This window comes from Puma concolor, chromosome A1 (assembly GCF_028749965.1).
Source record: "Puma concolor isolate L17-30 chromosome A1, mPumCon1.1.hap2, whole genome shotgun sequence".
Lineage (NCBI taxonomy): Eukaryota > Metazoa > Chordata > Mammalia > Carnivora > Felidae > Puma > Puma concolor.
Genome location: NC_141667.1, coordinates 163,160,078 through 163,182,583, shown reverse-complemented (window position 1 = coordinate 163,182,583; position 22,506 = coordinate 163,160,078). Strand labels below are relative to the sequence as shown.

At 41.1% G+C, this 22,506-nt stretch overlaps 1 protein-coding gene across 1 annotated transcript in view; it reads left to right on the top strand.

The window, feature by feature from the left end:
* Positions 1–21,639, top strand: part of TNFSF13B (TNF superfamily member 13b) — a 33,606-nt gene extending 11,967 nt beyond the window's left edge. The window contains exons 3-6 of the mRNA XM_086708433.1: positions 6,222–6,278; positions 16,486–16,598; positions 16,684–16,834; positions 20,055–21,639. Of these exons, the coding sequence (XP_086564559.1) occupies positions 6,222–6,278; positions 16,486–16,598; positions 16,684–16,834; positions 20,055–20,167 (434 nt within the window). The 3' untranslated portion in view covers positions 20,168–21,639. The remainder of the gene's footprint in view (positions 1–6,221; positions 6,279–16,485; positions 16,599–16,683; positions 16,835–20,054) is intronic.
* The last annotated feature ends 867 nt before the right edge of the window (positions 21,640–22,506 follow it).

Below are 22,506 nucleotides of genomic sequence, written 5' to 3'. Positions count from 1 at the left end.
TGGTCGGGTTTCACCAGATACTAAGGTGAGGAGTATTTAGCCAGGCAGAATAGCACATACGCAGTCTTGGGAGCGGGAGGATGAACTTCTGTGCTTCTAGGTGTGGGAGGGTAGAGGTCGTGGGGTTGTGAAGGGAGATTTGGGTTTTGTGTGCAGGGGAACCCCCTTGAAGGAGTTATAAGCATTAGAAGGACAAGATAAAATTCTGGTTTAGGAAGGCAAATCTGAGGAAACGCAAGCGATGGAGTAGAAGTAGTAGAAAAGCTAAGAGGCACAACTTGGTGAGCAAGTGTTAGCGTCAGGAGAACAGTGAGAATAAAGATCTGAACGGACCCACCACACTTGCTCCTCTTGTCGGGTTTGATTATTCTCTCGGTCTCTGTCTGTCTGTCTGTCTCTACCCCCTTCAGCCATATTGCTGTATCTCTCCAACTTTAGCCTTTGTGTATATTCATGACTATTGACTTTGTGTGGGATGTTCCTACCCCCTTCTTTCTTCTTTTCTTTTAAAAAATATTTTTTTAATGTTTACTTATTTTTGAGAGAGAGAGAGAAAGAGAGAGAGAGAGCGAGCAGGGGAGGAGCAGAGAGAGAGGGAGACACAGAATCCGAAGCAGGCTCCGAGCTCCGAGCCGTCAGCACAGAGCCCATTGCAGGGCTCAAACCCATGAACTGGGAGATCTTGACCTGAGTTGAGTCAGATGCTTAACCAACTGAGCCACCCAGGCGCGCCAAACCCCTCCTCTCCCCCCACCCCCACCCTGCCGCCCCTTCTTTCTTCTAATTTCAGTTTAAGTGTCACTGTTCAGGGAAGCCTTCCTGATTGGGTCAAAGTCTGGCCACTGTATTGCTCTTACAGCTGCAACTTCCAATGTATCTTTCTGATTCTCATTCATACTTGTTCCTCCCCCTAGATCGCAAGCTCCATGGGGGTAGAGATAGTGTCTTTTCTTTTTCTTTTCCTTTTTTTGCTATTCCGAGCACAACACATGACCTAAATTTAGTGCTCAGTAAAACTGTTGGATGAGATAAACGACAGACGGAATCCACACTGAGCAAAAGTTGAAAAATTCAAACCATTAGAACTTGATTATTTGTTGGATTTCAGGATTGCAGAGGAAGGAATCAGGCATGTTTACAAAGTTCCTAGCTTGGGCAACTCAGAGGATACTTATATCCACTAAGAGAAAACAGAAGAATAAGAGGCGTGTGGGTGTGAGGAAGACAAAGAAATAAATTTGGGTCATGCTGAGTTTGAATTGTCACTGTGGCAGCCAGGCAGAGATGTCCAAGGCGAAGTGGAAGGTGTAAGGGCTGGCTGTGCAATTCACTGATAGCTTTCTCCAAGCATTAGGTGTATTTTTGTGTTTACCTTCCTTGGCTTCAAGTATGTGTGCATATCGTGTCATGCAGCTAATTTTCATCACTGGTAAGTTACCTATACCCAGTGCCTTCTGAGTATACACCATTAATAATGAGAAGTGTTCTAAAGCGATGCAAGGAATTCATGGTAAAAGGGGGGGGGGAAGCCATATCCTGTGGAGATGATGACTCAACTATAAAATTAGTCATTTTAAATTAAAATGTTTCATCAATTGTAAAATGAAATAACTTAGGAAGATGGCATTTTGTTTCCTGGGGTTTTGTTTTGTTTTGTGTTTTAGTGTTTATGAGCCAAGGCAAAGGACTGCCATTTTATATATCCTTACAGTGCTTTAGGCATAGAAAATACTGAAATCAGGAGTGGTACCTGGCAGTGTGACAATGTCCAATTAATGCTTAGGACTCTGTACACACACACACACGCGCGCGCGCACACACACACAGTCTTCCATTCAGATAATATCTTTCTTTACTGCTATCAACTGTCGTGATTTCTGTTTTGCTCTGTCAACTTCTTTCCAAAACCCCCAAAGAACCAGCGCCCCTTTTTACTTCCTCAGGGCCATTGTAGTGCTACCACTGTTCTGAATTACCCAGAATTGAAAACTTGTTTTTATTATTAGTTTTTAATTTTCCTTCAAACACACACTCAGTCACAAACTTTTAATTTTTTTTCACAATTTATCTTGGATGCTGTATTTATATAATTGCTTTGGGGATCAAATCACCCTTATATTATATTTATGCCAGTCAACAGCTGAACCTTTGTTTTCACTCTTCTCCGTGTGGCAACTTAGTCTCCACAAGGACACATGTATGACGTTTCTCAAGCACAACATATATCAGGCAGGCCCCTGTGAGGATTAGGAATTTCTATTTTCTTTTTCCTGGTAAGTCAAATACATACTTCTCAATTTAGCTCTCTAGACATACTTTTAAAACTCTGTTAACTTGTATTGGCAAACTGTTTATCGCCAATCAAATAAGAATTTATAATCTAGTTTTTCACCCCTAAATTCTTGTATTCCCATTCCAGTAGAAATGTTTTTCCCCAAATCATGCTTTCTTGAATTTCCTCATAAATCTGTGTTCATCATTAGGTCAGTATTGGGGTCTTTATGGAATTTATCCTGGTTAAACTTTTCCAGCCACTGATTATTTATTCAAAACTAGCTCAGGAAAAATCAAACTGTATTTCTCATGACCATACACTGAATGGTAAGGTATACAGAAATAAAAGAGAGACATCGCCTTCAGGGTCCTCATTCTTTAAAACCTGTGGTGCACTAAGTAAGAAGACAGAAGGAGGAAGGGACACAGGAAAATGCAGGAAGGACATCTCATCCAGACTGAAGAGCTTGGAAGAAGGTTGAATGAGAAGAGTAAAAAGGACTACGAAGGAGGAGTAGGTGTGGATCATATGGATGGGGCGAATGTAATGGGAAGCGCACTGTGTTTTCCACTGGAGTTATGTATAATCTGCGTAATTGCAGTATTTATGCTGGTTGATATTAGATCGAACTTTTGTTGAAATAAAGAGAATAAACCCGATCCCAGTTTGAAAAGGTTCGGATCCAATACAGAAAACAATACAGCAGATACCAGCAATCCCGTAAACTTTCCAATCCCTTTTTCTATTTAAATGGTGTTTCAAATGTAACATAAAGGTTATACGCAAACAGATGGCTTTCAAACTCAAGATGTTTTCCGTAGGGAAAATATTTCAACGCTAGTCTAGTTGTGAGGTTGGTTGGATTTTATTGTAACAGATATTGAGCAATAGCAAATTATTTTTGTTCTGAAAACTCTTATTTTAGGAATTCTCTTTTGTGAACTGTTTTGGCCGTCAATATCATATATTTGTTTTAGAAATATTTTACACAAAGTTTAATATTATGGATAAATATTATGCTGTAAATTTGTACTTAACAAGATCAATTTTCCTTTTTTTCACACATCATTATAATATATAATATATACATTTAGAAATATGCGTGACCCCATCACACACAGGAAAGTTTTAATGTATGCTATAGCCTTGATTTGTTAAAAAGATAAATTGTTCTCAGACTCTTCAAATTTCCTTCCGTTGTAGTAGAGGGAAAGATGTATGAAGACTTTTAAAAACTAAACACAATCGATGAACATCATACTTGCTACCAATCTTGTGTTTCTTATAAGACTGTGCATTCTCAGAACTCTTGTGGTTGGATATCTTTGCTACTGGGAGAGATGAAAAAGTGTTGCTTTTTTGACCCACTTTTTGTGAGTGACAATCTATAGTTTAAGGTCACATCTGTGTTCAATGGGAAAGTCCTAAAGGACTGTTGTACGAGAGAGAAGATGACAATGGATATGGAATTTTCTAAAAAGGAAGAGCTGAAAGTGAAGAGGTAAATAACATTGATAAGGTTGATAGGACCCAAGCAGCATCTCTGGAGGCCAGAATGGGAAGTCCTCTGCTGATTTCCAACAAAACTCCTTCAGAAGCCCGGTGACTTTCTCTGGAGTAAGGAAAATTAATGAATGGCACTGGCTTCAGTGAGTATAATTCAAATACTGTTGTTGAACTTTTCTTTTAATATTCCATTTTCCTTTCTGAAGAGTATTTCTTGAAACACACTTTTCCCTCCGTAGTGTATTTTCTTCTAAAAGTTAGATTCCTGCTACTACATGATAGAATAGATCATTGTTTCTTGACGTGTAGGTTGTAGCCAACTGGAGTTGGGCTGCGGAGATTAAAACTTTAGATGTTTTCTTATCAGTTTGGTAGCCTCAAGGCATCAGTCTTTCTCCAAACTCCTGTGGAGTTTTGGGTAAGTGGTCAAGAAAAGGGTTAGTTGAAACAGGGAGTAACCTGGTTATCTCTTTATTGGGTGAATCAGATCTTTGTGCTCTCCTCGTGGGCTTCCATCATGGGCCCAGTTAACTGGGTTCAGTAAAGAACAAGAACAAGAGTGCTAACACGGCTACTGCCGTAATAACCAAGCTTGATTTCGCAATTATTGCATAGCAGGAGTAGTACGCAATACTCCACATGCATTATCTCATTTAATCTCTATGTACACGTACATGTGCCGCAAAGGAAAGATGGAACGTTTGGAAATTTGACTTTGACTTGTGTCAACATCTGCCTCTTCTTCTGTGTGGAAGAAAGATTAAAGCTTCACATGCTCTGATTGACCCTTGCATCTGTCACAGAACTGAGCAGTAAGCCCTTAAGAAGTGTTTGTTAGAGAGATAGGAACATGTTTCAAATAGGTTTAGCAGGGCTCCCCTAGATCCTGTGCATGCTCCTCAGACTTTCACTGCTTTGGCTGTTTCGTTAAATCCTTTCTCTCAAGCCGCCCTTATTCATGACCATCTTGCCACTGTTGATGCTTTGACATATTTGTCGTGGCAGAAGGTCTGTCAGCGTAACAGCACTGGGTCACATTTTCCCTATGGCATAGACATGGCTCCTGTTGTTTTGCAGATCAATAAAAGAATCATAGAATAGTCCAGAATGTTCTGCCTCTGTCAAAATCAGGTTTACATGAAAACGTGGTAGAAAAGTTTCAGAGTCATACAAGAATTGCAGTTGTTCACATGATATTTCCACCTTGAAATACCAAGGGAAACTTGATAACAGATTTTCTTATGTGAATACTCGCTGTATTCTTTGCAGGCCTGTGTCTTTGCACAGCTTGGGAAGAACTTATCACGATTACCTCTGTTACTCCGTGTTGTAAATATCAGAATGTTTTCAGTTAATCAACTGAAGCAGAATTTACTGTGTCAAGCTCTTAAAATGTATACAGAGAGAAGCATGTTCTTAATATCCCACTTCAACTCGGAATAAAATACTTACTGGATAATAAAAACTCTAAACTAATATTTTCTTAATTTCAAGTAGGCATGCTTAAATTTCTGTTTTATGATTTTCAGAGATATATACTGCTTTGTTTTCTGTTCCCATGGAAAATGTCCTTATTTTGCATTCACCTGGAGGCATTTGTCTTTATTTAACAGAATAGTTCTCTCTTTCCTTGAATATTTTCTGGAATATTGTACATGTGATAAGTGATGCGATGCGAACTGATGCTTCCCAGAAGTTTTACTGATTATGCGGTTTCAGGGAAATCTCCCATTTTATTTTTAACGATGTTCCCTCTTTCTTTTTTTTTTTTTTTTTGGTCCAAAACACTTTACCAAAAGCCTGACTTTGGCTCCAGAGTGAAATGGGCATGGTTTCAATTCTGGCCCCGTCACTTCCCGCTGCAGGCCCCGAACAAGTTGTTTACACTGTGCAGGACTTAGTTTCCAGGATGTAATTTTTAGGATTTTTGTGAGGTTGCCTGTATTTATATCCGCTCAATAAATGTTAGCAATTGTTTTTATTTTCAGTAATGTTAATATTATTAGCACGACCACTGACTTATTAATTAGCGTTAGGGATTTTTTTAAACAAAAAAAAAATCACTTTGGAATATTCTGGTAGTTTGGTTCATGTCTATGATAGACTTGAAAAACACATAATGAACTCGCTTTCTGTCCAGGCATAATATTTGAAGGCAAGTTACGGTGAACAATAAAGATGATATACTTACCGTTTTTCAACAGTGTGTAGGGTTTTTCTAAACCATGAACTTCAAGGACATATTCTATTTTAAGTAAAATTTATAATAAATATCTGTGGGCAAATTTCACAAAGTAATTGTAGAACAATGTGCAGGATCCATAGGAGGTAGAATTGGCTCGGTGTTTCTGGAAAAATAACTTTGTGGACTCAGGCACTTTTCTTCCTTCCCTTACTGTTCCTATTCAAGTAACTAAAAGGATATATTTTTGCTTTTCAGTCATTCAAGACTGCTTGCAACTGATCGCAGACAGCGACACACCTACTATACGAAAAGGTAATGAGATGGCCCCCCCGTAACTTTTCTACTCACACCTCTAAGATTCTGTTCAGACTTCATCACGAATCAGCTGTTTTCCTCAACTTCTTAGAATCAGGTGTAAAGTAAGAAATTTAACCATTATCAAAATGATTGGGTAATAAATATTTAGGCGAATGTAATAATCCAACAAGCCGACTTATCTTAGAGACACTAACACTTAGAGATTTAAAATAATTAGCCTATGATCAAACAAAATGAGTACTAAGCCGAACTCAATTTTTTATTTTTTAGAAATCATTTTGGCTTCTCTAATGACTTGAGATCTTCTTCACAAGTATTAATTCTCCTATTTGTTAGGTTTTAGAGATCTTAACAGGATGAAGATAGAACTGAACAGGTCATAAATATTTTATATTCATTAATTTATTAATAAATATATCATATGTGCAAATAAACATAACACTTTTATGACAATCCAATGAGAGATGATTGCTTTCTATTTTGCGTATAGTGGTTAAGGACATGCAACGTCCAGTTACTGTGTGGGCAGTGGGGCTTAGCGATGAATAAGATACATAAGTTCCTCGCTTTCACAGAATTTACCTTTTGATGACGGGAAAACAGGAAAAAAGAAAAAGCAAATGAACAAGTAAAATGTAGAATGAAAAAATTAAGTGCGATGGAGAGAAATAAAGCAGGCGAGGGGCTGGGGAATGTCTGGGCGGTGAACCAGAACAGGGAGTTCATGAGTGTCAGAGGGTTAAGCTGGGGGTCAGGAATGGGGAAACAAGAAGAAGCCCAGAGAATGAATTTGGATTGGCCTTTGTAATGATTGCCAAGAGTGCTATCTTCCATCTGTGTTTTTCTTTGTGACTTTAATTATCCTGAATGTAACGCAGATACTGAACTATTTGAAATTCTATTATTTATTGCTCTGCATTTTCCAAAGTCATATGGTTGCAACCTTTAATAGGCAGCAGACTGTTTACTAAGGATTAAACTAAGGTTAGAAGAAGACCTTAGGACCAACGATAAAATCTTTAACATATGACTTAGAAAAGGCTTGTTTCACACATTTGGCCCAAACAGAAATGCCGTGAATCACTCTAAAAGATGAGGCTGCTACTTGATCGTGAACATGACTTGCACAGAGTAGTATGCATGATCTCCACGGACTGAAGGGTGCTTGTGTGGGTGCTTCGCTCTTTGGACCCATGGGTCAGCCTTATGAGACCAGCAAGCCTTGAACAACATGTATTTGCTAGTGGGCATGGGCACTTAAGCACCATTGCTTTCCTGCATCCCATACGTTTTTGTATCTTGTGTTTCCATTTTCCTTTCGTTCAGGATATCTTTTAATTTACCTTCTAAATATATATATATTTTTTAAATATTTATTTATTTTTGAGAGAGAAACAAAGCATGAACAGGGGAGGGGCAGAGAGAGAGACACACACACAGAACCTGAAGCAGGCTCCAGTCTCTGAGCTGTCAGTACAGAGCCTGACGCAGGGCTCGAACCCATGAACCATGAGATCATAACCTGAGCCAAAGTTGGACACTCAACCGACTGAGCCACCCAGGTGCCCCTACCTTCTGACTTATCTTTGACCCATTAGGTGTTCAGGAATGCATTGTTTAATTTCCACATATTTGTGAATTTTCCAATTTTTCTCCTGTTACTGATTTCTAGTTTCATACCATTGTGGTTGGAAAAGATGCTAGGTATGATTTCAGTCTTCTTAAATCTATTCAAATTTGTTTTGTGCCCTAACATTTTATTTATCTTTAAGAATTTTCTTTGTGCATCTAAGAAGAGTGCATATTCTGCTACTGTAGAATGAAACATTCTGTGCATATCTGTTAAGTGCAACTGCTCTGTAGTGTTGTTCAAGCACACTATTTCTTTATTATTTTCTTTTGGATGACCTATCCTTTACTGAATGTAGGGTATTGAATTTTCCTATTGTTATTGTATTGCTATCTATTTGTCTCTCCAAATCTGTTAACATTTGTTTTATACGTTTAGGGGCTCCAATGTTGAGTGTATGTGTGTGTGTGTGTGTGTGTGTGTGTGTGTGTGTGTGTGTATGTATATACATAGTTGTTGTCTTATCCTCTTGATGAATCAATCCACTTGTCATCATGTAATGACCTTGTTCATCCCTTGTGACATGTTTTGACTTGTTGAAGTCTATTTTGTCTAATACAAGAGTAGCCACTTCTTGTCTCTTTTGTTTACCATTGGAGGAAATATTGTTATCCTGCCCTTCACTATGTGTGTCCTTAAAGCTGAGTGACTTTCTTGTAGACAGCATATGGTTGGATTTTGTTTTTCTTTCAAATCATTCAGGCACTCAATGCCTTTTGATTGGGGAATTTAATCCATTTACATTTAAAGTAATTATTGATAGTGAGGACTTATTATTTTCCTTTTGTTAATTGTTTCCTGGCTGTTTCGTAGTTCCTTTGTCCCTTTCTTACTCTCTTGCTGTCTTTCTTTGCTGCTTATTTTGTGTACTGGTAGCTTTGATTCCTTTCTCTTTGTATTTTGAGTGTCTACTACAAGTTTTTTATTTGTGTTTACCATGAGGCTTACATAAAACAGCTTAGTTACAGTAGTCTATTTTAAGCTGATAGCGACTTAACTTCAATTTCCTACAAAAACTACACTTTTACTTCTCCCTCCCCCACACTTTGTTACTGATATATGCCTGTTTACATCTTTCTATGTTGTGTGTCTATTAACAAATTACTATAGTTATAATTCTTTTAATACTTTTATCTTTTAACTTTTATACTGGAGTTGAAAGTGATTTATAATTCACGATAGCCATTTCTTTCAGGTTTATGAAGATTTGTTTTATCCCTTTATTTATGTTGGGTTTTCTTGGTTCTTCATGTTCCTTGTAGAGTTGCTTTGTTGCCTCTGCGTTTGAAGAAGCACCACCTCTCCTACCCCCCATGGACTGACTTTCCCTGGAAGTCACTTTCATTGGTCAGCAGTGCTTGATATCAGCCACTCTAAGGCCAGACAGGAGCAAGGTCCCCTTTGCTTCCTCCTTTCCCTCCTGGAGGAAAAGAATCTGTTCTCTGCTTCTCCTCAGTCACACAAAACAAACAAAACAAAACAAAACAAAACAAAACAAAACAAAACAAAGCAAAACAAAACAAAACGCTGGGTATAAGAGACTGTCCTGTCCTTTTCTTTGTTTCTAACTGTATCAAGCACCAAGCTCTTTTGGTTATTCCACACTAAGTACAGGGTGAGATGATGGAAACCAGCTCCCTAGAAGGCACTCTTGAGAGGCCATAGGGCACAGGTGCACCCTTCAATCTTACCCCCCATGGAGGACTCACAGGCTGAGGCAGCCTTCTTGGTGCTGAGCTATGCCTGTTTGGGGTAGGGACTAAGGTGAATAAATTGAAACCGCTCCTCTTACCTATAAAAATGTGACTGCTTCTCAGTTTGTGCTCTACTACTTAGCTTCTACTTCTTAGCTGGATTCTGAATTTCTTTTCAAGGTATCTCAGCACCAATATTATTGTTAAATCAATGTTTCTGTGCAGGGATGATGTGTAAGGCTCCCTACACTGCCATCTTGCTGACATAATCCATCATTCGGAACATTTGTTTGTTTGTTTGTTTATTTATTTATTTATTTATTTAAACGTTTATTCATTTTTGAGAGACAGAGACAGAGCGCGAGCGGGGGAGGGAAAGAGAGAGGGAGACACAGAATCTGAAGCAGGCTCCAGGCTCCGAGCTGTCAGCACAGAGCCTGACATGGGGCTTGAATCCACGAAGCATGAGATCATGACCTGAGCCAAAGTTGGATGCTTAACTGACTGAGCCACTCAGGTGCCCCGATTCCATTCTTTTCTGTCAAGCCATCATTCTCTTTACAAGCTTTCATTTGTTTGGGATTTTACAGATAAATATATTCAATACCCACTGCAGGTGCTTGCTTGTACTGTGCTTTCCTCATTCATCTCTTACTTTCTGGAATTCCATTCTTGAGTAGTTTACCCAAAATGGGCTCATGAGAAGAATGCTCACAAAGTTTTTGCACTGATAAAACTGTATCTTTGGGGGTGCCCGGGTGGCTCAGTAGGTGTGAGCGTACGACTTCAGCTCAGGTCACGGTCTCATGGTTCATGAGTTCGAGCCCCGCATCAGGCTCACTGCTGTCAGTGCAGAGCCTGCTTGGGGTTCTCTGTCCCCTTCTCTCTGCCCCTCCTCTGCTCACTATCTCTCTTTCTCTCAAAAATAAACATTTAAACATTTATACATTAGGGACAGCTGTCTAGATACAAAATTCCCATTTCTTCTCTTGAGTTGTAGGAATTTCTCCACTGTCTTTGGGCATTAGATGCACATTAAAGAAAACTAAGGTAAGAGAAATTTTCTTCTCATAAGTGGCTTGACTTTCTTGCCTGATTGTACAAAGAGTTATTTATTTACCTTAAAAAGGCAAAACTTATTTGGCTATATATGTCAGGGTTGACTTTTATGATAGGTAGAATAACAGCCCTCAAAGGCATCTACAGCCTGATCCCTGAAACTTTTGTGAGCATTTTACTTCATGTGGCAAAGGAGACTTTGCAGATGTGACTGAGATAAGAAATTTGAGGAAACTACCCTGGCGAGCCCAGTGTAATCACAAGGGTCCTCACAGAGGAAGCTGGTAGGGTCAGAGTCCAAGAAGGAGATGCGGTGATGAAAGCGAAGCTCGAAATGATGTGGTTGCTGCCTGGGAAAATAGAAGAGGCCACAAGGCAAGGCAAGTAGGTGGACTGGAGGAGCTAGGAGAGGCAATGGATGGGTTTTCCAGCTTCCAGAAGAAGCACTATCTTGCCAACACCTTGAGTTTTGCCCAGCGAGACTTCTCATGTTTTGCACTGTGGCATAATACATGTGTGTTGCTTTAAGCCACTGAGTTTGTGGTAATTTGTTACAGCAGCCACATGGAACTGGTGAATTTTGGAATCAACCTTTCTGGGCCCAGGATGTGGTTTCTCAGTCTGTGGTTGTTTTGCTTGACTTTTGTTGTTGCTGGTTTTTTCAGGGTTCCAGTTCTGTGTAGGATGGTAATTCTTTACCTGTCTTACATATTCTATAGCTCTACATTCTTTTCTCAAATTCTAAACTCTTTATTTCCATCTTCTTTTGGGTAAAACCCACTTTCCATTCTGAAACTTTTTATTTTCATTTAAATGAGGATTTTTCCTCCTCGTCTTCCAAGTTCTTTTAACCCGCACTGAAATTTCCAGGATGGTAAGATTCTAGATTTCTGTGTACATGTGAGGGCTTCTTCACCTTTAGGGAGTTGACTTTTGCTGGCTCTTTATGAAGTTGGCCACTGCCAGGACCTGTCGCTATTTTCTCTGCCTCCTCTCTGCCCTTCCACACCCAGCCCGGTGTGAGCTCAGTGACTTTGTTACCCTTTCAACTTACTCTGGAAAACGTGCCATTTCTTTCTGTCCATTTCTTTCACATGACTTAACAGAGGTAAAGAAAGGGCAGATGTATTTTCCTCAATCATGTTGATGGCGGAAGTCCCTTGTTTATTTCTGCTTTGCTACGTAATTGTTTCGTAATTATTTCCTAGAGGCGAGGATGAGATTTACTTTTAATCTCCCAGTAGAATTTAACACTTGACGACTGTTTCTTCTAGAAACACAGGCTTCCTGAAGTTTGTTTCTCTAACCATTCTCTTTTCGGCGTCTCCTTTTAAATCTCTTTGCAAATTACTCCTAAATGTATCTCCTCCATATTGATGTGTTTCAAGACCTCTGATGTAGTCCTGTTCTCTTTTGTTTTCACCTTGTTTCTGTGGTGTTCTTAAATACTGTGTTGTGTTGTCATATAACAGCCACATGCTGATGGTTTGGATGTAGATCTTTAGCTCGAGCCACCAAGCTCCAAGCATGTACACATCTCTTCCTTTACAACTTGGTGGCACCTCAGCCTCACTGTAGAACTTGTCCCCAGATCCCTTCCTGCAGTGTTCCTCTGTCATTTAGTGTGATGGCTGTGTCCTCGCTTCTCTAACCCAGAATGCTGGGTGTCATTCTTGACTGTTCCTGCTAACACCTTACGTTAATCGCAAAACCCTACGAGTTATTCCCCATGAATCCAACCTGCATTAATCCATTTCGCTCATTCCCATCTCACCATCCTGGTACAGACGGCCATCATCTCCCACCTTGGCTGGTTCTTTGCCCCCATTTTTGTACCTTTTCTTGCCTGGAAGCCGCATCGTGATATTTCTAAAAGATGGAATAATCATTTCTCTCCACTGCTCACAGCCCTACAGGGGCCTCCAGTTGCCCTCCATACAGCTCTGCCCCTCAGCTCTGCCCGGCTGCATTTGTTTTCTCCTGATTTCCCTTGCTCCACCTCAACTATGGAACCAAGCCTACGATAACTATGGATTTCCAGGCCACACTATACTTGCTTTATACAAAAAAATCACGATGTCTTGAATTGGTTTACTTTCTCTTTTTAAAAATGTGTTATCAATATTTTATCCCTTAAAACTATTTCCGGCAGCTGTACGATAATAACATTTAAAAATCAAGAGAAATCACCAATGTAGCAGCTCTGATTGACAGCTGCTGTCTGAGCATCTATTTCCAGCTGTTGAAGGAGGTAACACTGGGGGTACGAATGTTTGCAAGGAAACGTCCAATTGATAAAATAGAATAAAAACCAAATATTAATGAAATATGTCTGATTCTTCTATAAAATGTTGTCAACCTAAAATTTATGTATTTGTTATATGTCAGAACAGGAAAGATATACTCTTTTAAGAGCAAACACTTTCAAGTGCACGCGTAAATTATTTTCACAAACTAATACTGGCAATTTTTTTACTGAATTTCGCAGGTCGTTGCACACATTAATTTTCTTAAGTTTTCAAAAACAGATCAGTACATCAAGTATGTACAGCTGAGTGGAGGTGGGAAGTTCAGCCTTTTTATACACCACAGCACATCTGTATTTTAGCTGTGGACTAGCAAAGATAAAATAAGCAGTAATACTCTTGGAGTGTACTTCCGAATTTTCAAATACTGACTATAAGTAGTAATGCATTCTGGTTTACAAAAGCATCCTACAGGGGTGCCTGGGTGGCTCAGTCGGGTAAGCGTCCGACTGCGGCTCAGGTCATGATCTCGTGGTTCATGGGTTCGAGCCCTGCGTCCGGGCTCTGTGCTGACAGCTCAGAGCTTGGAGCCTGCTTTGGATTCTGTGTCTCCCTCACTCTCTGCTCCTCCCCCACTTGTGCTTTGTCTCTCTCGGTCTCTCAAAAATAAATAAATGTTAAAAAAAAAACGAAAAAAAAAAGAAAAGCATCCTACAGAATAGGCACTTCGTGTGTATTTTTTCATTAGCATTTCTCTGTAGTCTAATTTGCATGTGAAAAATCTAAGCACGTTTTAATATGTAGAAACATGTTATAATATTTATGCTTAAGTTTATAATTACTTTTAATTTACTGTTTTGTCTGTTTGCTTAAAGGATTCGACACTCATTCAGTAGCACGTATTCACTGAGTGCATATACTGTGCTGGGCTGTATTCTTGGCATTTGGCCTTAGGGAGTAGAATTCGTGTGCGCGCGTGTGCGTGTATGTGGGTGTGTGTGCTGTGTGTGTGTGCAGTAGGGGAGAAATGCAGACAGTACATTAAAACAGGTAACCATGCACTGACTCTCTTTAATGAGAACATTCCCAGCAAGATAGGATGAAATGCCAAAAGAAAATGCCGAGAGGACGTAAGAATATATACCTAGTAACTATTTGTTTTTCTTTCTTTGCTGACAATACAGCGGCGGAATTGGGTAAAAAGCACCTCACTGATTTTATAGATATAAGTATGGTGTAAAGAAATAGGAAATCAACCTACGACATTGAAAAAAAAAATGTTTAGTAAGTAAACATCTCTAGCCAGTTTTAGAACTCTGTGTGCTACTTTAGTTCACGAGTGATGTCGCATTTCACACGGTTTCAGTAACTAGCTCACAAAATGCTTTTAAAGTAAATAAACAAATACGTAAATAACAGAATGCTTTTAAAAAACGATCGGATGCTTGCGGGTAGTTGCAGAGAACGCCCTGCCATTTTGAATTAGCTTATGTTTAAAGTTGAATTAGTTAATTCGGTAAATATTTGCTGCATGTCTGCTGGAAGCCAGGCATGGTGTCAGGCCCTGGGCAAATAGCAGAGAACCAAACATAAACAGTGTCTGAACCCAGAGAAGTCGGGATCCGACATGTGTACTGTTTTGAAGGGAAAAGACGCCTTTCTTTGGTCAGAGCATCTCTTGGGTCTTGGAACCCACGAGAGCAGCTGCCTTCAGTAAGAACAACCAGGATGATTAATTCTTCCTCGTATTTTCAGCTGTCTTTGAAAGTGCCTTGGGTACATGATCTCATTTAAACAAATGTGAAACTACCTTATTGTCATCTCGTCACTGAAATGATGCAGTATCAAAACGGGATGATGAGTTTGTCTCTGTGACTTGTAACTGGGGAGATCTTTTATCCAGGGACTGTCACCATCCAGAGTGGCACTGGTGGGTTTTACTGAAGTAAAGCTTCCTCACAGACCTTGGGAACAGCAAAGCGAGGTGGTGTGGGGGTCTGCCGGATACTGTGGGAGCATTGGCTCCCCTGGGGGACTGATGCAGGTCCTGGGAATACACGAGAGGAGGGACAAGGGCACCTGTCTCTCCTCTCTGGCTCTCCCTCCCAGCGCCCGCCCTGCACCTGTGGGCATGTCAACTGGGAGAGCTGCCTCAGGGAACTGAACTCAGGTTCAAGGGGTAGTTTGCTTTGTGTGATCACCTCGGGTCCTTTCCTCCTCCAAACATTCAGAAAATGCGTAGTTTTCATTTTCTATTTTTCCCTCAAGAATCCCATTTGGAAAAAGTTCAGATGTGACGGGTTGGCCTTCGGGGAGCTCGCTGAAGTGGGTGCACGCACTCAGCAGTTGTGTTTACGAATGTGAAAGCGTTACCAGCTGCTGCGTCCTACCGTGCAGCCCCTTTCAGAAATCCCCAGGGAACATTTTCTTTAAACTCAGTCTAGGACAAGTTGTTTTTTTCTTGAGCTTCTGGCATATTGTCCCATGGACTCTGAATTTGATTATTGTTTCCCTTTTTGCTACGACCGAGGTGAAGCTTGGGGACGCGTGTGGTCCAACATGACCAATCATATGGGAACACTTTTTATACTATTTTAGACCACCACAGTTTCATTTTATTATTCTCTCTGTATGTTACCATTTCCCTCATCTTCTTTTCGATTATTTTATGCTATTTTGCTTCTACCCTCCCCCCCCAATCCCACAGTTCTTAATCTGGCCTCAGGGTTCGCCGTTTACTCCAATCTTTACATGACGGTGAGAAACCCAGTGACTTCACACTGTGGATTCACAGGAGAGGAGCGTTTATACCCTCCTCAAGGGCGTCTGTCCCGAAACACCGTGTTCTGGCACAGAGATCGGGTCCCCTCCGGCTGACCCATTTTCTGTAGCTGCTGGCTGCTGTCTGCACCCTTCCTGGGGTTCTTCCACACCGCAGCTCCCCTGTCACTCCCCAGGGAAGCTTGAGGGGTCCCGGAGGAGAATTCATGTGCTGAGCACAAACCACTTTATGTGAATATTACAGAGGGACATTGCCAAGTTCCTTGACCATGTCCTAGGAAAGGCTATGTCTTGGCAACTTCCCACGCTCTCTGGAAGCTCTCTTCTGTTGCCCAGCGCGCTGGGGAGGGGGCTTCTCCCCTGATGCCCTTCCCTAAATTCTCCCCCTGCTAGCCCCCTCCTCTCTGGGAAGCAAGGAAAAACCAGAAAACTTGTGTAAGTGTGTTATTCAGAGAAATTTGGTGCATTTTTTTTTTCTTTCGCCTCCAACTCTGCCCATGCAGACCGGGCTCTGTGATGAAAATTGCTGCAATACACAAGAACAAAAGAAAACGCAGAACATTCTTAGGAAGTGTTTGCCCTCAGGTTCCTGTCTCCGATGGTTGTCCGGGTTAATGTGCCAAGCACAGCTGAAAAACCAGCAGAGCGCCCTGATTTGTTTTCTTTTCCTCTTTTTTTTTTTCTTTTTTTTTTCCTTGAAGATGAAATTCAGTTCTAAGTTTCAGACTCGGTCTAGCAACTAAGTGGAGGTGAAAAACCGCTTTCCTCACAAGTTACTCTCTCCATCGTAGGAGCCTACACGTTCGTTCCGTGGCTGCTCAGCTTTAAAAGAGGAAGGGCCCTGGAAGAAAAGGAAAATAAAATCCTGGTGAAAGAAACCGGTTACTTCTTTATATACGGGCAGGTAGGTTCAACGCCCCACCTGTGCCACCGCCCAGTGCCTCCTTTTTGTGCTCGCTTCTGACAGAGTTCTTTGGTTTGTTCCTCAGGTTTTATACACGGATAACACCTTTGCTATGGGACACCTAATACAGAGGAAAAAAGTCCACGTCTTTGGGGACGAACTGAGTCTGGTGAATTTGTTCCGATGTATTCAAAATATGCCTGAAACACTACCCAATAATTCCTGTTATTCCGCTGGTAAATAACAGTTCTGTATAAATAGACAGAAAGACACTCTTTGATATGCTGTGCGTTTTTTCTCCTCTTGAATGATGAGCTGGTTCCTTTTAATCGAAACAGAAAAAATCGTTACTAAGAGTTCTATCCCGTTTCTATACATTGAGAGAGGGCACGAACTCAGAGCTGTCGACACTGAGAGCAATTCTAAACTGCGTTTTCTTCAGCAGGTAAAACTGTATAATAACGACAGCAGTGGTAATAGAACGAGAACGGTCACCACGTGCCCGACGACCTTGTCTGTCCCTTACCTGTGCTCCTTCACAGGATTCGCCCTGTTCAAGGGAGGCGGAATCCAGACACAGGGAGGCAGCACACGGTGTCCTAGCTTGCAGAGTTTCTAAGTTCCAGAACTTGGCATAAACCACCCGGTGTGACCCCAGAGTGGTCAAGTTGCACAGTGGCTTTCTCTCAGCCTCATACAGGTGACCTCTGGTGGAAAGGGACAGCAGACGGATGGCTTTGGGGTGTGAACATGTAGGTGCAAGGCTGCTGCAGCCCAGGGGCCCTGAAGACGCAGAGAGAAAAGAGGAAGGGTGGGATTTGTTCATGTCAGGCCTTTGGGCTGTATTTGCCTACATAGTCTTTATTTCATGGTGGGGGTGAATTCATCAAAGCTGGTGGTGGGCGGGTGGGGGGAGCCCATATTTGCCTTAAACACATTGATTCCTCCCTGGTGATTTTGACAAATCCAATGGAGAACCCTGAGGAATGTCTTCAGTTCCAGACTGTTCCTGTGAAAAGACAGTGTGAAACACAGGCCCGGGGACTGGCCACGCTATTTGTTTTTTTTTTTTTTTTAATTTTTTTTTTTTTTAACGTTTATTTATTTTTGAGACAGAGAGAGACAGAGTGTGAACAGGGAAGGGGCAGAGAGAGAGGGAGACACAGAATCTGAAACAGGCTCCAGGCTCTGAGCTGTCAGCACAGAGCCCGACGCGGGGCTCGAACTCACGGACCGTGAGATCATGACCCGAGCCGAAGTCGGACGCTTAGCTGACCGAGCCACCCGGGCGCCCCTGGCCACGCTATTTGAAGCACTAACTCGCAAAGCTATCTGCCGACAAGTGCACAAGAAGCCAATTGGGAAGGAAGGAAAATAGTTCATAAAAACGGAGACGATTGTCATTCTGGATCCACTGCCTTAAATAGCTGTTACGGGATGACGAGGAAGTGTGTTAAATTGAAACTCCCTCATTTTCATAAAGAAAAGCTCCCCTGTGCCCAGCGATGACCAGTGTCCTGCCGTTGCAGGATCCTTGGAAATGGCGAGGCCGCCCCCCGACTGTGCTGTTCACATGCAGCAGTAATTACGACTTCGCGAGCTGCTCGTGGAGGCTTTCTAGTCATCTGCCCCTCCGGGTTCACGGTCTCGGCCACACTTCCTAGCTGCCCGCTTTTTAAGAGTAGTTAACTGGGCCGTAAAGCTGAGTCTCAATGCCTGTGGCGTAGTATCATCCATGAGAACCGTTCTCTAGGACACCTCAGGTTTGCAATTTTAATCTGCTCTGGGGCAAATCTGTTTAAAACCATTAAAAACCACAGATTTGTATCTGAGTGCGTGAAGCGCTTCCATACAGAATACCCTGGAAAAAAATGTAGGTGGTCCATGTGAGGAGCCCAGCAGAAGACCAGGTGCCTCTTTTACACACTTACTCACTATCTCATGAACAAACTGAGTGTGTCTGTTGTAGAAGGTACAGCTGATAGCTATCATCTGGAAGACTCGAAATAGCCAATAACTCAGCATTAGAATTTTAAACAGAACCTACTTGAAAATAGTTCACACTGGCTTTATTTTGAGAGTTAGCATTACTTAATGCTCTGTGATCAATAGCCTTTTCGAAATACTAGATTATCTTCAGCCTTTATAACAACTGATTTCTTCAACAAATAAATTCCAATCTATTTTTTTTCTTTCTACTATTTAATGTAGTCATCAAATGCCTTGCTAATCCTGAAAAGTGTACAATTACCCTTCACAGTACCTGAAACTATGTTCTTTTGTTTGTTGTCTGTCTTAGTCCGTTACAAAAACAAACAAACAAACAAACAAACAAACAAACAAACAGACAGACACCCAAGATCCTTGGAGACAGAAACTTTTGTAATTCTGATCACAGCTCTTGTGTGTCTTGAAAGGTGCCTGGCATATCATTAAGTATTCAGTAAATAAAAACTGACTGTCAGGAGATCTGGGTGCTTTGGGTTTGATGATGGATGTTAACATATGTAACATAGTTCCTATAATACATTTTCACCGCATATTCATGAAAATGCAACTACCTTTTAAATTATTGGTTGAAAGTGTTAGCAGTTTTGATATTATTTTGTTTGTTGGTTTCTTTGTTTTTTCTCCTCCTTCCTTTTCCCTCCTATTTTCCTTTTAACATGGGGTCTGTATTGGGGTCCGCATCGTCGTGCTTACTGAGTGTAGTTCCCGAGTTGTGTTTTGTATTCCTGAATCACAGGATGCATCTCTGTAAACTAGGCACACACAGATTTATCGATCAGTTTTGAGAAGCTAAGTACTTTCGTGCTTTTGGTTATAAAGTCAGATATGGTCATTTAAGGAAACATGAAATATAGAAGGCTGTAAAAAATAATGCAAATGAGCCCTAATCCTATGGTCTGGACTGTAGGGAAAACTATGTTAGCATATAGGCTTAGCTAATGAATGGTTCTTTTTTTTTTTTTAACAATGTGTACATTTTATATGCACATTTAAGTGTGTACGTGCAGCATACCCACACTGCACGGTGTGTGTCGTTTTTTTCTATCTCTATTTTGTGTTTTTGCTTAACGTTATTATAAATAGTTTTCTTTGTCAATACAAGGAAGCAAAACCACTTTTAACCATATACTATCCCATCAAGACGACGTGCTATGATTACTTAACTTTTTTTCTTACCACCAGACATTGGTTTCCGTTCAGCGTCTCCATTTTATCGACAGTACGTGGTAAACACAGTGATATCTGTTGTCATTCTTTCTGCTCATTTGCTTTAGCTGTTTCTGTTTTCCGGCTGGTGGAATGGTGTAACTGGTTCAGACGTCTACCGGTGTGATTTGAGGTGTGCATGCGGACGTTAGCATTTTCCCAACATGACATAGTTTTATTTAATACACGTCCCCCGCATCGTACAACCACTTAAAGTCCCTGTAAATCACTGTTTTCCAGGCATCGCAAAGCTGGAAGAAGGAGATGAACTCCAACTGGCAATACCGCGGGAAGACGCTAAAATATCGCAAGATGGAGATGGCACGTTTTTTGGAGCATTGAAACTTCTGTGACCTACTTCTACCTTGTTCGCGGCGAATTCCTTCCTTTCTCTGTGCCTCTAAGGAGAGAACACTTCACTGGAAATGCCAGAGGAAGAAAACCAGGAGTTACCGAACTCTTTTCTGTGAGCTATTTGTTTTGATTTGCTGAACCTAGAGCAAAACAGGAAATTGAACAGACAGCCGCAGCCCAGGGGTGTCATGTGAATTACAAGAAATAGAACCCGTTTGAGGAAAGATAGAAGTAGCCCTCTCACTATAAAAGCCACGTTGAGCAACTTAGGCATCGCGGCTTGGCTGGTAGCAAACACAGGTTTCCGAGGGGCGATAATCCTATTTCTTCCTAAACGGCATTCCGTTGTGCGCCGGGGAACAAGTGCCCATGTCCGCAGGACCTTAATTGAGACATTTTGGGAAATCTCAGGATTCATCCCCTCTATATTAAATATGCCCCTCCCCCACCTCTTCCAGTTAACGTTGTAGGAAGTAAGAAAAAAAAACCTTACAGAAATCTTGCGTTCAACACTTAAAAAAGTAATTAAACAAAGCTTCCATTTAAATGTATTATACGGTTGGACTTAAAATAAAATACAAGCACTATTTAAAGGTTTTTGGTTTATTTCAAGTTTGCCCTTTTTGTCTGTAATATTCCGTATCACCTGATGGAACACCAGATAACACTTACCACGTATTTTTCCTAGCTTATTCAGTTACTTCAGAAACTTTTCCTGTAGGGTCATTCCAATTCTCATGCACATAAGCATTCAGCGAAAAAATACCTATAATTATTCTGTAAAAATAAAATCTCCGGTAGAAGTTAATGAGTACGTTTATAATAATGGAATGTATTTTCTCTTGATCTGTTCTTTTTTGTCAACTGCTGCTGGTATCCCAGCCTTTCAAAAGAGCACTCATGTTATTAGCTTTACAGAAGTCGAGGCTTCACTAAGGTTCTTGGCATCCTGAAGGATGTTACGTGCCGTGTGCTTGTTAAACGGATCCTGATACGCTGGGGACGCTATCCTTATTTTTGTCTAGTAGGGAATCACGTGTGTGGATGCTGGCGTAGCCATCTTATAACGTCAGTCTCCCTTGTTTTGCTTGTCTTTTTAAAAATGTCACTGGTGTAAAGAGTTTACTTCATTCAACAATGTCCTTCTCTAGCTTAAACAGTAAATGCAAGAATAGACCCTGGGCTACGATAATTCACTCCAGTCTACACCGAAGTGTTGTTAACAATGTGCTTTTCAAGACAACACAAAGAAGGATTTGTATTTTGCGTTCAAGATTAAACTTTCTTTAGAACTCTGATTTCCACGATTTTGGCTTTTTGGTTAAAGTCAAGTATATTTTGCAACATATTTTGTTTTACAAAAGTATAATTAAACAGTATAGGCAGAGCAAGAGTCCTGATCGAGGAGGTGAGTCATTTTCCTAGTGTTGCTGCTAACGTGAGTCACCAAATAAAAATCTTCAGTGCCTTCTGCCTGGCTTTTTTATTGGGTTTGGCTGACACTACCCCTCTTTTGGTTTGCCCCCATATAACTAAATGTCATTTTAAAAATTCAGGCAATGGAGTGCCTGAGTGGCTCAGTGGGATGAGCGTCACGCTTCAGCTCAGGTCATGATCTCGCCGTTCCCAAGTTCGAGCTCCGCGTCGGGCTCTGTGCTGACAGCTCAGAGCCTGGAGCCTGCTTCCCATTCTGTGTCTCCCTCTCCCTCTGCCCCTCCCCTGCTTGTGCTCTGTCTCTGTCTCTCTCTCTCAAAAATAAATAAACATTAAAAAAATATGTTAAAAAAAGTATTTGAAATTATGAATATTTTACATATTTCAAACAGGATTTGTTCACATCAATACTATATATATAAAGATCTACACTGAGTATTTCTTGGAGCATATGGTTAAAGAAGGCCATGCTACGGATCCACGGGCTTGCACACCAAGCTACTGTGATCGACAGCTGGCCGCCTTGTTCTTCTTTGATGACTTAGCATCATTTATCAGCAGGTGCAGAATTCAGCCACATAGACTATACTTACAGTTTAAACCAGCATTGCAATGTGAATCCTGTCTTCCTCGAGTGTGAAACTGTGCAGAAAGTGAGACTGGTTCAGGGAGTGTATTTAGCAATGAGGACGTGGGTCGGAGGTGAGGTGACGTGGTGCGGGGGGGGGGGGGGGGGGTTTCCCAGTGCAACGCACCGGTGGCCCTGCTTCCCTCTTTTCTATCTTGCCCCCAGTTGACTTTAGGAAAAATGAGGTTACCCTAGGACTTCCTGTGACAGCGCTTGCAAGGTTAAGTGTGTGGGCCCAACCAGACTCTCTGGTCTTAAATGCGAAGTCAGGATCGG